Raw genomic sequence first — 17681 nt, 5'->3', positions numbered from 1 at the left:
ATGCGGTCCTGCCGGCGGCTCCAGCGCTTGCCAGAGGAGCACATTGAAGAGCAGATTCATCCCAACTTGGCAGAGAACACGCTGCAGTGCATTGGATAAAGCTCCCGTGTGCGCTGGGAGCGCGGTCCGCCGGCGGTAACGGTGGGGGCCCGGCACCCATAATGAGGAAGTAACACCGGGGAATGCAGAACGAGGCGGTGAGCAGGCCTTCAGGGGACTTGTAGAGGACGTTGAAGGGCTGTCTCCCCCCGGCCTGGCAGAAAATACGCTACAGTACATAGGACAAAGTGCCCGTGTGCACAGAGGGCGCGACGGAGTGCGCGATCTACCGGCGGTGTCGGTGCCGGCCCGGTGCCCACAACAAGGAAGTAACGCTGGGGAACAAGGATCGAGGTACAGAGCGCACCCCTAGGGGAACTGTAGAGGTCATTGAAGGGCGGTCTCCCCCCGGATGGGCAGAGAACACGCTGCAGTGCATCGGATAAAGCGCCCGTGTGCGCTGGGGGTGCGACGGAGTGCGCGGTCCGCCGCGTTGTCGGTGCGGGCCCAGCACCCACAACGAGGAAGCAACGCTGGTGAACAAGGACCGAGGTACAGAGTACAGCCCCGGGGGACTTGTAGAGGACATCGAGGAGCAGCCTCGCCTTGGCCTAGCAGAGAACACGCTACAGTACACCGGATAAAGCGCCCGTGTGTGCTGAGGGCGCAATGGAGTGAGCAGGCTGCCGGCGATGCCGGCACAGGCCCGGCACCCACAGCGAGGAAGTAACGCTGGGGAATGAGGAACGAGGCACGGAGCAGGGCCCCAGTGGACTTGCAGAGGACCTGGAAGGGCGGCCTCCCCTCGGCTTGGCAGAGAACACGCTGCAGTGCATCGGATAAAGCGCCCACATGCGCTGAGGACACGAAAGAGAGCACGGTCCGCTGGCGGTGTCGATGCAGGCCCAACACCCACAATGAGGAAGTAACACTGGGGAACAAGGAACGAGGCACGAAGTGCGCCCCCAGGGGACTTGCAGAGGACGTTGAAGGGCGGTCTCACCCCGGCCTGGCGGAAAATACGCTGCAGTGCACCGGATAAAACGCTCGAGGGCGCGACAGAGTGTGCGGGCCGTCGGCGGTGTTGGTACAGGCCCGGCACCCATAACGAGGAAGTAACGCTGGATAACAAGGCCCGAGGTGCAGAGCACAACCCCACAGCACTTGTAGTGGACGTTGAAGGGTGGTCCCTCCTTGGCCTAGCAGAGAACATGCTGCAGTGCATCGGATAAAGCACCTGTAAACTCTGAGGGTGTGGTGGAGTACGTGGTCAGCCGGCGGTGTCGGTGCAGACCTGGCGCCCACAACAGGGAAGGGACACTGGGGAACGAGGACCGAAAGTAAGTGAAACACCTTGGTGGGCAGAGCAATCTCACACTACGCACGAACTTTAGACACCAGGAGTGAGCCCAGCTCCCCATAAGTACATAAAGCAGAAGTGAGGGGGTGAGTCCTACCAAACTTAGCTGGAAGGAGGGAGCGCACTTGGACTAAGTTGAAGGTGGAAATGAGAAGGCCTGTAATAGCCGCTGCTGCCCTGGGTGGTGTACTGCACCCGATAGAGGAAATGCTGGAAGTGGAGAGCAGTAAAGACCTGGGCCTGGTGCTTAGGGCAACAATAAGAAGGATCAGCTAGGCCCCTGGGAGTGAGAGAACCAGGTGAAAGAGGGGGAACACTCTAAGAGAACCACAATACTACTGAGTGAAAGAGCTGAGTTGGACTGCTGGATGCAACTGACTGGCCCAAGATAAGCCTTTGAGCTTACGTGAGTGAGTGAAATATAACAGTCCAGCTCACCTTCCTGTTAACACCGAAGTGAAGCACTGCAAGCCTATGTCATCCAAAAGGCGGCACAAGACCAAAGTTATGAACCGTCCAACACACACTGACCCTAAAGAGGGGGAACCTCTGAACTTCTCGCAGACTAGAGTGCAGGATACCCTAGACAAGATCCTAGGGGAAATCGAAGGCACCAAAGCTACACTACAGCACGATATCAATCAAGTGGCTGTAGAGGTAGGACTTCTGAGGGAAGACCATCAAAAACTAACTGACAGAGTTAAAGAGGCGGAGACCGCATTGGCGGATATCACTCCCAAACAAAGAGACACAACAATTATGGTAGAGAATCTCAACGACAGAGTGAAGTGGCTGGAACAGAGAGCTGAGGACGCAGAAGGGAGGAACCGAAGGAACAATATCCGAGTGGTTGGCCTGCCGGAGGGAGCGGAAGGGACGAATATGGTGGTATTTCTGGAAAATTGGTTGCGCACGGTTGTAGCAGCAGACAACTTGACTCCGTTTTTTACGCTTGAACGAGCACACCGAGTGCTCTCGAGACCCCTTGCCCTGGGCAGACCACCCAGAGCGGTGATAGCCAGAGTTCTGCATTACAGAGACAGAGATGCCCTCATCCAGAGGGCCATGGAGACGGGCCCCTTCAGAGTTGCGAATGGAGAGGTGACGTTATTCCCAGATTTCACCTTTGAGGTCCAGACCAGGCGAAACTCGTACATGGCAGTCAAAAAGGCCCTCAGAGCGGAAGGAATCCAGTATTCGCTCCTCTTCCCGGCTCGCTTGAGAGTGACACACGAGGGTAAATCTTTGTTTTTTCAGAACCCTGAGGAGGCCTGGGAATGGTATGAAGCTAATGGAGGCCAGTCGGCACAGAGCGCAAAAGTTAACGTAAGAGAGACTGGAAAGCGCAGAGTCCTAGGGAGGCGGAGGAACAGGGACCGCTCATGTGGGATACCAACGCAGACACAGAAAGAACTTGGAATGCGAGCGGCCCTTGTGGCGGTGGTGTCCATGGGCAGAGAGGCATCCCCCCCAGGAGGCTCCGGGGTAGAATCAGATGGCACAGCGGGGTCCTCCATAGGATGCACGGAGTCCTCGCCGCGGGCTCCGAAGGTGACCCCCAGACATCAGATGAACTTGTGTAACAGATAGGATACCACAACCCTGGGGCAAGGTGAATTGTATTTACTTGTGGCCCCTCCGGACTATGCCAACAACACGAGTTCTCGTCCAACCAATCAGACTGGCGAGAATTTTAGATACTCTGTTGAACATGTTGCACTGTTGCACAGTTTATTGGGCAACCTACTGTTTGCGAGGCGCCCTGGCGTTAGGGAGTTGGGTTTTACACTTACAACTTTCGCAGGTGCGATGGGCAGGGTGGAGAGAAATAATTATCTACACATTCCAAAACACGGGGAGACTGTACCCAGGGCAGGGGTGGGCAACCTGGATTGCTAATAAGACAACCCCATGGCGGAATATGATATACTAACATGGAATGTATGCAGCATGGGCTCCCCATCCAAACGTCACAGAATACTGTCCTCTTTGAAAAGAAGGGGTGTGCAGGTGGCAATGCTACAAGAAACCCACTTAACCACAGGAGAGGTGGAGAGATTGAGGTGTAAATGGCGAGAGCAGGTGTTTGCCACTGGCTATTCAGTGTATGCGAGGGGTGCCTTGATTTGGATACGAGCGGGGGTTCCCTTTGAAGTCATATCTAAGGACATAGACCATGAGGGTAGGTTTGTGATAGCGGAGGGGAGGCTTCATGGAACTCCAATTGTCCTGGGCAGTGTCTACGCACCCAACCAAGATCAGGTCCCCTTTATAACGCAACTGTGGAGTCATCTCACACGCCAACAAACCGGGGGTATCTCAATCGGGGGAGACTTTAACAGAATATTAGACGTGGACTTAGACCGATCCTCTCCACCGGTAACAGGGGCAGCAACACATAGAGTGGCGAGAAAATTGAGAGAATGGATGAATGTGTGGAGCCTAGAGGATGTACGGCAGGTCCAACACCCCACTGAGAGGGACTATTCATTCTATTCAAGACTTCACCAAGTACATACCAGAATAGATAGGCTGGTGTGTACAGCAGATATCGCACAGGGAATGACCCGCACAGAATACCTTGCTCGCACATTATCAGACCATAACTCCCTACTGGTTACCTGGAAAGTGACAATGGATAGGCCTCCTGCCCCGACATGGAGACTGACCCCCGGCTCGTTAGAGGACCAAGCATACAGAGAATCCCTTCGCCTACACCTTTCAGACCATATTAAAACCAATAAAGTGTAGTGACGGGTTGGATTAGAATGTATTGTGCAGGGTTCCAATTGGAACACGGGGAAGTGGATAGTAGGAACCTGGGAGGAGAGAAGGACGTTTCATGGTGTGTGGGGTTTGTTATACACGGAATAAAGGCTTAAAACTATCCTGTTTCAAGCGCGTCATTACAGGAATTGGCGACGAGGTAAAGAACAGCCCCCACACCAGTTTACTTCGACTGGAGTGGATCCTTCTTCACGTATTCTGACTGGAAGTCTTCCGGTTTACTTCGAGGCGACGAGTCGGTGTGTGATGCCGTGTGTGATGCCATCTTCACCCCTCTTTCCAGTATTATTCAATTGCTGTCTGGAGACTTCGTGAATTAGAATTTTGTCGCTGTACATTTTAAGGACTGAGCAGCTGGCGGTGAGAACTCCGTTTGACACTGATCTAAGGTAACCTTTCCGCGAGTGCGCGCGTCGCAGAGAGTACGCGTTAGCCTAATATCAACAGCAGATGGCGGGCTCGCACTGTTTTCAATTTAAGCTTTAAGCATATTTTTTTAACCGGAGAACGAACGCTTTTAATCTTTCTCTGAGGAAAAAAAAATTCCTTCAAGTCAGTCAGCGTGGCACGCATCTGAAAGGCGTTCCACACAATTCTTTCACTGAGCTCAAAGCGCAAACGAAGCCTGTTAAGCACGCTGACAGGCACAGCTAAATGATTGTCTTCACAATTACACATATTCAAGCAAATATGTGTAACATACTAATGAGTCTGCTGATTTATTTCTGTTAACCAAACTTAATTTAGGATTTTCATGGTACTTTCGTTTCGCAACTTTGAAAACTAAGCTATATTCGGAGCTCGAGATTGTGCAAAGGCAGTGCGTACGAAGGCTGCACTCGCTGTGGCAGCAATCAGTTTGGGAGCAGTGTTTCCAGGGCGTGCGAAGACTGCGCACAGGAAGTATTGTGTACTGCAGCTGTCAAGTTTAAGGCAGCGCCCAGGAGGTATTTGTTTACTGATCTTTGAATCTGGAAGTAAACGGAGAAAATTGAAAGGAAAGAATCTTAAGTTTACAATTCTAATACATTAGTTACGGTTTATTCATCTTTCTATTGAGACAATGGCCCTCATTCCGACCCTGGCGGTTTCAAACCGCCAGGGTGGAGGACCGCGGGAGCACCGCCGACAGGCCGGCGGTGCTCCAATGGGCATTCCGACCGCGGCGGTAAAGCCGCGGTCGGACCGGCAACACTGGCGGTCTCCCGCCAGTGTACCGCCGCCCATAGGAATCCTCCAAGGCGGCGCAGCTAGCTGCGCCGCCGAGGGGATTCCGACCCCCCCTACCGCCATCCAGTTGCCGGCAGTTCTCCCGCCGGGAACCGGATGGCGGTAGGGGGGGTCGCGGGGCCCCTGGGGGCCCCTGCAGTGCCCATGCCACTGGCATGGGCACTGCAGGGGCCCCCGTAAGAGGGCCCCTAAATGTATTTCACTGTCTGCTTTGCAGACAGTGAAATACGCGACGGGTGCAACTGCACCCGTCGCACAGCTTCCACTCCGCCGGCTCGATTCCGAGTCGGCTTCATCGTGGAAGCCTCTTTCCCGCTGGGCTGGCGGGCGGCCTGAAGGCGGCCGCCCGCCAGCCCAGCGGGAAAGTCAGAATCACCGCCGCGGTCTTTCGACCGCGGAACGGTATTCTGGCGGCCCCCGACAGGCCGGCGGCGACCGCCGCCGGCCAATGTCGGAATGAGGGCCAATGTCTACTTTGAATTTACATGCACCACAACCATTTCTTTTAGCAAAAGGGGAGCCTGTCATACAATGGCAAGAATGGAAAGAATATTTCTGAAATTACATTGAAATTTTTGAAGATGAAGAATTTTCTGCGGAAAAGAAAAAGAAAATTCTATTGCATTGTATTGGTCCTGGGGGCTTGTACAATGAGATGGAAAAAAAATCCAGGAGTGATTCTGATGGTGGGGATGTATTTACTCATGCTTTAGAGGATTTAGACGCTCATTTTTCTCCGACGGTCTGTGTAGCGGTGGACAGATTCAAATTTTTTCTAAGAAAACAATCTAAGTCAGAATCTGTAGAAGAGTATGTGTCAGCTCTTAGGATCTTAGCTAAAACGTGCAGATTTGGTGGATTGCAAGATGAATTCATACGTGATCAAATTGTAATGCATACCAGTAATCCTAATATTCAAGATAAATTATGGGTAAATGGAGAAGCACCGTTGAGGGAAGTTATAGTGCTAGTTAAAAAAGCGGAACTTACTGGTAGATGTGTCAAAGCCATGGAAGAGGATATGAAAGAGGTAAAGCAAGTTTTGGTTACCCAAGGAAATTCTACTAGCAAATTCGACACGAAAAGTACACGCTACAAACAGAAGGATCAGCGAGATCAACACAATATTACACGCTACAAACAGGAGGATCAGCGAGATAAACACAATATAAAAAAATGTTTTAGATGTGGAAGCACTGACCATTTTGCTGATAACAAGAAGTGTCCTGCTAAAAATCAGAAATGTTCATTATGTGGTCGAATTGGGCATTTCGCAAGAGTTTGCAAAAGTGCAAGAAAAGGAAATATTACGTTTATCGAAGAAGAGAATGATTTGGTGTGTCAGGAGAATCAGGATGATGAGAATGGGGTCTTTTGCATTGAATATGATTTGCTGGATATTGAACAAGGAGGGAATAAAAAACCTGTATGCGTGCTGAGAATGGGTGGTATAGATGTCGATGTAACAGTTGATTCGGGTTCACCTTTCTCAATAATTGAACAAAAAATTTGGTCAGAAAAATTCAAAGTAACATATGGTGACATACTTGATAGAACAGAGGTGAAAGCAAAAAGTTATACTGGGGAGAGAATTAATTTTGTAGGGTACAAAAATATGGAATTTGAATTTAAAGGAAAAAAAGCTATGTGCAAATTGTATATATCGGAAAAAGGACCATCTGTTTTGGGGTGGGTTGACCAAGGGAAATTAGGGATAATCCTTAACCCCAATAGCTCTGAGCCAGTATTATCAACTGTTAGTTGCGTTGATTATGATGGAATTGTTCACAAATATCCTAAAGTGTTTTCAGGAAAAGTGGGGTGTTTGAACGATTTTAGACACAAAATTGTGTTGAAAAGTGGAGTCAAACCAGTGGTTCACAAAGTTCGTTATGTGCCCTTCTCGGTCAGAGACGAAGTTTTATGTGAACTTAAAAGACTCACGAATGAGGGCATAATAGAGCGAGTAGAATCAGCAGAGTGGATTTCTCCCCTGGTTGTAGTTAAGCGTACGAATGGTAAAATCAGATTGTGTATCGACTTAAGAAGTCTGAATGAAAGCATAATGATTGATCAGTACCCTCTACCAAAGATAAATTAGATGTTTGCATGCACGAAGGGTATGAGTTGGTTTTCTACTCTTGATTTAAAATCAGCTTATCACCAAATTAAGCTTAATTCGGATTGCAAGAAATTAACAACGTTCATAACGCCATTTGGTTGCTATCAATTCACGAGGGTACCATTTGGGTTGGCTTCGGCCGCTGCAATGTTCCAGAGAATCATGAGTGACTTACTATTTGGTATTAATGGTGTTATGTTCTTTCAAGACGATGTTTTAATAATGGGTAAGACTAAGGATGAGCATGATGAGACATTACTTCTGGTATTGGATGTGTTTGAAAAGAAAGGTTTGACTGTGGAGTTTGGAAAGTGCAGAATTGCTAGTAGGAGTGTTAAATATCCTGGTCATGAAATCAGTGAGGACGGCATAAAACCCAAGGAAGAATTGGTGAAAGCATTCATGATGGCACCTGTTCCCCACAATAAGGACGAAGTCCTAGCTTTTTTGGTCTGGTGGAGTTTATTTCAAAATTCATAGAAAATTTTTCTGAAAAAACATTTGCCATAAGACAACTATTGAAGACTCGAGTTAAACTTGTATGGTCCAGAAATTGTCAGGAGGAATTTGACAAACTAAAAGTTGAAATTAGTAAAGCTCCTTTCTTGAAGGGTTTTGATCCTTTAAGTAAAATATTTGTCACCACTGATGCCAGCGCAAAAGGTTTAGGGGCTGTGTTATCACAAAAGAATGATGAAAATGAGGAATGGATTGTTGGTTTTGCTTCCAGATCATTATCGGATGCAGAGATTAAATATTCTGTAATAGAAAAGGAGATGTTGGTGTGTTCTTGGGCTTTAGTACATTTCAGGCAATATATATGGGGACTTAAAGTGATTGTAAGAACGGATCACAAGCCCTTGACGAAAGTTCTAACCAGTAAGGGGTTACAGAACGCTTCTCCTAGATTAGCCAGAATGTCGGTGAAACTATTGGATTTCAATTATGAGGTACAGTACATACCAGGTACAAAGAATAGGGTTGCAGATTTTCTAAGTCGTTTACCATTACCTTTTGATTCTAGGAAGGATTCGGATGAGGAGTTTGTCGAGGATGAACAGGTTGCTTTGTTATTTGATGAGGGACATGATGGAGTCAACATAGATGAATAGAAAAAGGGCATGGAAACTGATAAAGATTTACAGAAAATATTGACGTATGTGCGTTTTGGGTGGCCGAACAAAAAGATTCTCTGTGAAACAGAGCGTAGCTTTTGGGAAGTTCGCAATGAGCTGAGTGAGGAGCAAAATATCCTCCTGAGGTGCGGTAGGTTTGTTCCACCAAAGTCACTTCGTACAAAATTTTTGGTAGTGTGTCATGAAGGGCATTTAGGCATTTCTAAAACCAAAGCGAGAGTGAAGAATATGTACTGGTGGCCAGGTTTGGATGTTGAGGTGGAGAGATTAGTAAGAGAATGTTCCATGTGTGAGAATGCTGACAAAACACAGAAGACTTTCATCCCACCGTTGTTTCCCATCCCATGTCCTAATATGCCATGGGACAAAATTGGTATAGATATCATGGGACCGGTAGATAACATTCAGGCTGAAAAGAAATTCATTATTGTAGCCATGGATCACTTTTCTAAATGGCCGGAGGTGAAAATCACTGATAACATACAGAGTGAGGATGTCGTGAGGTTTCTAGATAAGTTGTTTATTAAGGAGGGGCTACCAAGATGTGTAATTTCTGATAACGGCCCTCAATTTATTGCTGACATTTTCAAAAAATTATTGAAAAGGAATGGAATTTTACATAAATTAACTTCGGTATATCATCCAGAAGGCAATGGTTTAGTTGAGCGTTTTAACCGAGTAATTAAAAGCACTTTACAATTGGCAGCTAGTAGCGGTTTGAACTGGGAAAAGGAAGTATACAAAATGATTTGGGCTTACAGGATAACACCCAATAGTAGCACTGGTAAAAGTCTGTTTGTTATCATGAGAGGCAGGGAACCTGTTAGCAAGGAGTGTGCATGGATTCGGGAAGGAAAACTTTCTGAATGGTCTTTGGAAAATGTAAAAAAAAAATTATTAGAGGCAAAAAAAATGTACAAGTTAAATTATGATCGGAAACAGAATGCGAGAATAGTTCCTGTGATTGTGGGTGACTGGGTAAGAGTTAAAAAGAATGGTAAAGTGCGTAAGAATGAAAGCAAGTTCAGTGAACCTTGGAAAGTTACTCAGTTATTTTGTAATTCGGCACTATTGAGTGATGGGAAGGTGTGGCATCTAAGTCGCTTGGCTAAATGTAAAAATGTGTGTGATAAGGGCAGAAGGAATTATGACTGGATGGATGATGAGCGTGATGGGAATAGTATTGGAGGTGATGTGGGAAGTCGAGAAGTAAGAAATGAGAATGGAGCTAGAATTGAGAATGAATTCTTGGATGTTAATTCCGGTGGTAGAAGGGGAAGATTCGGAAGGAATATCAGAACACCACTGAAATTGAGAGATTATGTACATTAGTTTTACATCTGTTACGCCATATAAAGTGAACGTGATTGTGATACAATGTTCTATTTCAAAATGTTTCTTTTTCACTAGTGGATTTACTGTGTTGTATAGTTTCAAAATATATATGTTTTTGTATGTTCAGAGGGAAGGTGTGTAGTGACGGGTTGGATTAGAATGTATTGTGCAGGGTTCCAATTGGAACACGGGGAAGTGGACAGTTGGAACCTGGGAGGAGAGAAGGACGTTTCATGGTGTGTGGGGTTTGTTATACACGGAATAAAGGCTTAAAACTATCCTGTTTCAAGCGCGTCATTACATAAAGGATCAGTCTCTTCAAGATTCTTGGAATGAGAGGCCCTCAAGGTGACAACTAGAGGTTTTTGCCTAGGTCAGACAGTCGGAGTGAGACGCACTCTAGAACGCAAACTGAATAGTTTAGAGAGATATTACACGAAGGGGAACGAGGTAGGGAGAATGGGGATGCAGTACAGGAAAGATATGTTCAGGCACGGAAGTCATATGCCCAGGTGGAAGAGCAGCTCCGCTGTCACAACCTTTCGGTAATATCTGGCATCAATCCAGGCTGAGGAGGGCCGCTCAGGTAGAATGCTGGCGTGGTGATTGAGGGCCGAAGGGGACAGTGGACCCATTACAAGTGTCTATGATAAAGGGGGGAAACATCAGTGTATGCCGGGACCCATAAATGACGCCTTCAAAGGGTACTACTCCCATCTCTGCGGGGCTCCGGGAGAGCTTAGAGCAGATGACCTCGACAATTTTTTGCGTCCACTCCCTCTGACCACGCTAGCACCCAAGGAACAGGATAGTTTAGGAGGCCCGCTGACTGTAGACGAGGTACAGAAGGCTATTGCACAGCTGGCCTCCAGTAAGACCCCAGGGATGGATGGACTTCCCATGGACTTTTACAAAAAATATACTGCACTGTTAGCCCCCCAGTTGGTGGAGATGTACACGGAGGCATTGCAACGCGGAATGCTACCGGACTCACTTAGGGAGGCACTGGTGGTTCCTCTGCCCAAAACGAAGTAGAGAGAGGCCTCAGTAACGGACTTCGGACCTCTGTCGATGTTGAATAACGATTTTAAAATCCTCAGTAAAGCCTTAGCCAATAGACTCCTATGCCACATCACCGGGTTAGTGCATACCGATCAAAATGGCTTTGTCACAAACCGCAGCACCTCTTTGAACTTGAGGCGTTTGTTCGCCATCTTGCACATGCCCGAAGAAGAGAGGCCCAGGGCAGGAGTGCTGCTTGCAGTAGATTTTGAGAAAGCTTTTGATTCGGTTAGATGTGACTATTTGAGAACAGTGATGCAGCAGATGGGAATGGGAGAAGGCTGGATAAAATGGGTGGACTTACTGTATATGTCCCCGTTGGCGAGGGTGAGGACGGGCAGAATGATATCGGATACTTACCCTATGTACCGTGGGACGCGACAGGGGTGCCCGCTATCGACGCTTCTATTTGCTCTGGCCATAGAACCACTGGTGGTTGAAATGCGAAGCAAGGGCATTGGCAAGGTAGTAAAATGGGGTCAATCAGAACATATAATTTCACTATATGCTGATGATATACTCATATACCTCAATGATGGAGAGTCGGGCCTACCTTGGGTCTTGCAGACGCTGGACTATTACGGTGCACTCTCAGGTCTATGCCTCAACAGAAGCAAGGCATTCATTTTTCCCCTAACACAAACTTATGGGCAACCCTCCTCCTGCCCTGGGGACATAGTTTGGGCTCCATGCACTTTTAAGTATTTGCGTATACAGGTATACCATGAGACTGGGGATCGGAGAGATGGAAACATTGGCCCACATTTATACTTTTTGACGCTAAACTGCGCTAACGCAGTTTAGCGTAAAAAAATTTAGCGCCGTCTAACGCCATTCTGAAGCGCCATGCGGGCGCCGTATTTATGGAATGGCGTTAGCCGGCGCTAGCAGACCGGTGCTGCCTGGTGTGTGTGGAAAAAAACCACGTAGACCAGGCAGCGCCGGCGTAGGGGGAAAATGGCGTTTGGGCGTCTTAAAATGGGGCAAGTCAGGTTGAGGCAAAAAAATCGCCTCAACCCGATTTGCGCCATTTTTTTCGACGCCCAGACGCCATTTAAATGACTCCTGTCTTAGTAAAGACAGGAGTCATGCCCCCTTGCCCAATGGCCATGCCCAGGGGACTTATGTCCCCTGGGCATGGTCATTGGGCATAGTGGCATGTAGGGGGGCACAAATAAGGCCCCCCTATGACACCAAAAAAAAAAAAAAATAATAACAAATTATACTTACCTGAACTTACCTGAATGTCCCTGGGATGGGTCCCTCCATCCTTGGGTGTCCTCCTGGGATGGGCAAGGGTGGCAGGGGGGGTCCCTGGGGGCATGGGAGGGCACCTGTGGGCTCATTTTGAGCCCACAGGCCCCTTAACGCCTACCCTGACCCAGGCGTTAAAAAGTGGCGCAAATGCGGGGTTTTTTGACCCGACCACTCCCGGGCGTGATTTTTGCCCGGGAGTATAAATACGACGCATTTGCGTCGCCGTCATTTTTTTAGACGGGAACGCCTTCCTTGCATCTCATTAACGCAAGGAAGGCGTTCACGCAAAAAAATGACGCTATTTGCCCATACTTTGGCGCTAGACGCGTCTAACGCCAAAGTATAAATATGGCGTTAGTTTTGCGCCGAATTTGCGTCGAAAAAAACCACGCTAATTCGGCGCAAACGGAGTATAAATACGGGCCATTGTTTCTGGCGCACATTAAAACTATCCATCATGGCCAGAATTTATTTATCTAAAATGATCATGCTCCTCCGCCTCCTCTATTATTTTGCTAACCTACCATTATCGATTCCTTCAGCGTGGTTTTGAGAGTTAAATACTCTATTAGGGAGCTTATCTGGGATGATGACCGCAGACGTACAGCACTCCCGACCCTGTGTAGACCAACTTTAGCAGGAGGCCTGGGGGTTACAGATTTTGAGGCCTACTACCTGTCATGCCAACCGCAATGGGTCACCAGTTGGTTAGTTGGAAAGGGATACCTGGACAGATGGATTACAGTGGGAGATAGAGGTACGGACCGAGTCATAGAGCAATTGATTAATAAGAAGGTGCACGCCAAATGAAATGATGATGAAAGTAGCCATTCTTTGCTGGAAGAGGTGTGCAAGACGAGTGGGGGTGGGATCCCCTTATTCTCCGGCCTTGCCACTGACCGCCCTAATACTAGATCTAGGGGAGGATGGCTTGGTGGGTACAGGGCTCGGGATTTGGAAAAGGGCAGGAGTAGAGACGGTAGGTGACTTATTCCGGGATGAGGTGTTGAGGTCCTTCACTGATCTAGTGAATGATAGGGGACTCCATCTGGGACAATTCCTTCTGTACCAAAAGTTAACACATAATCTATGGGAACTCTGGGAAACAGTGAATGCAGAGCCTGCCACCCATCAGATATTACACCTCCTCCTAACATTGGGGGATGATGCACACCGCATCACAAGACTGTATGGAGCCCAATAGGAAGGAGCCCTTGACCCAATGCAATCCTTACAGGAGGGGTGGGAGAGATCCTTGGAAAATGAAATAACAGACTCAGAGTGGAGTAGAGTGCTAGCGTACCCAAAGGAAGTGTCGAGAAACACGAGACTGAGATATACTCAATATAATTACACGCACAGGACGTACCTCACCCCACACCGCTTATCCTTAATGTACGCGGGGTCCCCAGGGCATGCCCCAGGTGCAGTGACGTGAACGCAGACTTCGACCACATGGTGTGGAGCTGCCCAGACCTGTGTCAGGGCTGGGGCAGTGTGTTGGCGGACCTCTCTAGACTGCTTGAAAGGGATTTGACCCTACCTCCCAATGTGTGCCTAGTGGGTCTTGGACCCGGACTCCCACGTGGGAAGGTGAGGAGTCATTTTCTGAACCTTGCTCTGATTTTATACCGGAGACTGATCACCTTGTGGTGGAAATCCCCCAGATGCCCGTCACCGACAGAATGGAGATGGGAAGTAGAGAAGTGGGCTAGAGCAGAACTGCAGATACTGAAGAGAGAGGAGGAGCGTGGACTCCGCCAGACCCCCATCGCTCCAGAATGGGAGGAGATACTGACAAAGTGGGAAGGGATGCTGAGGCGTACGGACACAACCACAGAGGGACTGACATAAAAATAAAAACTAAAGGACCAAGATAGAGGTTGGCTGTGACACAACTCCTGGGGTAGGGAAGGATAAATCCAGGGTATGGAACCTAGAAGACACTAGAAGGGAAACGAAGACAAACATGGAATGCACAGCAAAGGGCACAGAAATGACCGAGTGGGGTTAGAGGGAACGGGCATTATTTGAGGGAATTACCGTTTTGGGATTAAAATAGGGATGGATAACATGAAAAGTGCCAACCCTGCTCCAGGGTAACGGAAAAGAGGTTGACTTCAGACAATGGTACCACCTGCCCATACAAGTTCCATTGCACCATTAGCCTGTTTAATTTCAGTTAAAGACTGTTTTAGATGTACAACAATCAGATCAATGGCATAGCTCTCATGTGGTGCACAGGCAAGGCTTCAGAATTAGACCATAAGCAATTCAAATTGATGTAAAGGTAAAAGAAAGTATGTGATATTTGACCAAACGTATGTAACAGCCTGAGTTGCATGGGAAACCTCAACTACCATACAAAATCATTCTGTATTTGTATAACAGCAAATTGTTAATAAAAATATTAAAAAAAAAAAAAAAAGGTTATAGGTCTCCTCGTATATTAACGGCACACATGCTGAAAATACATGATTATTTTGGAGCTCAGGTGACTTGTGAAATCCATATTTTGGTATTAAACATCACACTGGTTATATTTTTATTGTTTGGTTACAGTGTCTGCCTCATATATGAGATTGGGTGCTTCCTCATTTCATTCAGAGTTGGCGTGAGATGGCCATGACCTGGTTACTAGGTGTAATCATTATTCAAAGTCCTATTATTCCTGCTACTATTCTTCTGGTTGAGGCAGCAGTGATGATAGAGGCTTCCATGACCCAGAGGCCTAGGCCTAGCTCTCCCCTTTCTGCTGCATCGCTCATGCTTCTGTCTTCTCCTTGCTTTTTTCCCCATTTTTTGAGTGTCTTCTGCTTGCCTTTCCCTTGTACTCACTGCTTTCTCCTTGCTTTTCACCTAGGTTTTGTGTTCCTTCTCATTTCTTTTCCCTAGTTTTGACGGTTTTATCTTTTCTTTTCCCCATTTTATTTGCTTACGTTCTCCTTGCATTTTCCCCTTTTTTTAAGTGCCTTCTCCTTGTTTTTCCCTCATTTTCACTGCTTTCTCCTTGCTTTTTCCCTTTTTTGTGTGCTTTCTCCTTGCTTTCCCTAATTTTCACTGCTTTCTCCTTCGTTTTTTTCTCAGTTTTTTTGTGTGCCTTTGCATTTCTTTTCCCTCATTTTCACTGATTTCTCCTTGCCATCTGTTATTTTTCTGCCTCCAACCTAGACCCACCGACCACCTCCCAGGGCCCCTCACTCCTCCCAGGATCTACTTAATGGAGGACACAGGGCGACCTCATTGAACAGGTCCCAGGTGAAGTGCTCCATATTCTGCTGCATCACTCTTGCATCTGTCTTCTTTCTGCTTTTTCAGTGCCTTGAGACGCTCACTGTGATTTATTGATGACTGCAGCTAGCTTGGAGGGAGATTAATAGCATTACTGGTTTTATACTTGTGAAAAATCAATGGATGGCGGGAGAGTATGTCTGTGTTTTACTCTGTGCTCTCAGACTCCTAATCCCAAAGTCACCAACTCTATAAAAGACACATGAAAATAACACCTAACTTCAATCATATTCCTCCTTTCACCTACCAACCTACATCTTCCTGGCCCTAACACCTTACCAATCCTTATTCTACTCACCAGCATGCAAGCACCAGCTCCCTTGTAAGAACCAGACCACCACACCTACTATACCTTCCATGTACAGAGCGTCAACACATACTCAGACACCCACAAGTACTAGGAGGCCTTATCAGTGGCCGATAGGACTAAACAAGGATCAGAAACATAACATAGCAGGCTTTATGTAGCTCAGAGTCCTCCCCAGGCTTGAGTCACTCGTCTCCAGTTCATGCATCCATATGTGCAGCCCTCTTCTGCAGCAACTCTGATCACACCTGGCTGCATCCTATGTCACCCAGATCCCACGTCAGCCTCACTCCACCCATCTCTAATCCCACCTACTCACATTCTGATCCCATGTCACCCTCACGCCAATAAAACCTAGGTTCACCCTGTCTCATTCTGATCCAATTGCAGGCTGACTTTATCCAATTCTTATCCCATCTCAACCTATCCCACTCTGCACCCACCTGAGCCTTACAACATGGAATGGTGATTCCATGCCAGGATTTCCACTTGCCTTGTCATGTCATCTGATATCCGATGAACACATAAATTCATCTAGTTACTGCTGCATTTCCAGCACTACTGCTTTAGCCCCTATAAAGCTTTTCACTGACAAATTCCACATAAGTATGGAGAATTAATCAACTGATTGGATGAATGATGTAATGCTGATAGAATACCTTTTACACATTTGTCTTCACACATGCTGAAGCAGCACCTCTCATCTGTGAGACACTCAAAGTCACTCTGGCAGCCTATTACAACCTCATCGCACTTGTTGAGTTCAGCAGAAGTCAGGAGGGGACAGAGATCAGATTGAGCTGTAACAAGGAAAATAGATTGACTGTAGATAATGAATACTTCACACCTTGCATATCAAATTCACCATTTCATCAATCAATTACTACTTCTCTGACTCTGTTCTATACATATTTTCTCTCTGTCTCTCTTCTCTCTGTCCCTTAGCTTATTGTTTTTTCATTGACACCAATAATTACACCCCTCCAAAAGATTGAGCAATAAAAGCCTTATGTGCTTCAAATGCATGAGATAGCATACACATTGCATACAGTAGTTCAGTGTAATGTGGACCTATACATAGCAGCAGGGGTGATATGCAATGAGCATAGGGGAAACATGTATGCAACAGACTAAAGTCAGATGGATGACATACTATGGAATAAAAGATGTGTCAAGGTAAGCCTAAGAACATGGGAATGTGATACCATTTACCATCTACCAGGCGGTACACATCCTCCCTACTCCCTTAATAATCCATAAATAGGGACTGCTAAACCCTCTTTCTTGTATGGCCATGTCAACCCTTCCTGTTTCACAGGAGGTTGGAGGCTTATATTAACCAAACGAAATACACCCTGAGCTATTAAAAATGAAATAGTCAACATTATAGGATAGCTAATAAAATGCTTAGATAATACATTAATCTTAATAAAAGCTATAAGAATCATAATATACAGCAGCTGGGAACTCCACCGTTCAACATGGGAATACATTTCATCAATGGCAGGGAGAGCTGGGCTGCTAGGGTGCAAACTGAGACCTTTTTACTCTGCGGTCCTGTGGCTGTTCAAACTAGTGAACCCAAGTGGTAGCACCAAGGTCCCCCTTTTAGCATTCGATACTCAGGGAAGTAAAGCAGAGCTACTCATGCCTTACTCAGGGAGATGGCTTAGGGTGAGCAGCTGAGAACTAAATGTAGCACACCACAGCCTAAACTTGAGTTTGTAAAGTGCACCTTCACCCTTTGGGATCTTG

General features: G+C 47.0%; 1 protein-coding gene across 6 annotated transcripts in view; it reads right to left on the bottom strand.

Annotated features, from left to right (window-relative positions):
• LOC138297205 (WAP four-disulfide core domain protein 8-like) overlaps positions 1-17681 on the bottom strand; it is a 340016-nt gene that overhangs the window by 209749 nt on the left and 112586 nt on the right. For 4 of the 6 annotated variants that reach the window (XM_069236695.1, XM_069236692.1, XM_069236697.1 and 1 more), the window contains one exon: positions 16586-16726. The exons of the other annotated variants lie outside the window; for them this stretch is intronic. In XM_069236695.1, the coding sequence (XP_069092796.1) occupies positions 16586-16726 (141 nt within the window). The remainder of the gene's footprint in view (positions 1-16585; positions 16727-17681) is intronic. 6 annotated transcript variants of the gene reach the window in all.

The sequence above is a fragment of the Pleurodeles waltl genome, chromosome 5, assembly GCF_031143425.1.
Source record: "Pleurodeles waltl isolate 20211129_DDA chromosome 5, aPleWal1.hap1.20221129, whole genome shotgun sequence".
Lineage (NCBI taxonomy): Eukaryota > Metazoa > Chordata > Amphibia > Caudata > Salamandridae > Pleurodeles > Pleurodeles waltl.
The sequence above is the reverse complement of the archived record's forward strand: the minus strand, read 5'-3'. Positions and strand labels throughout refer to the sequence as shown.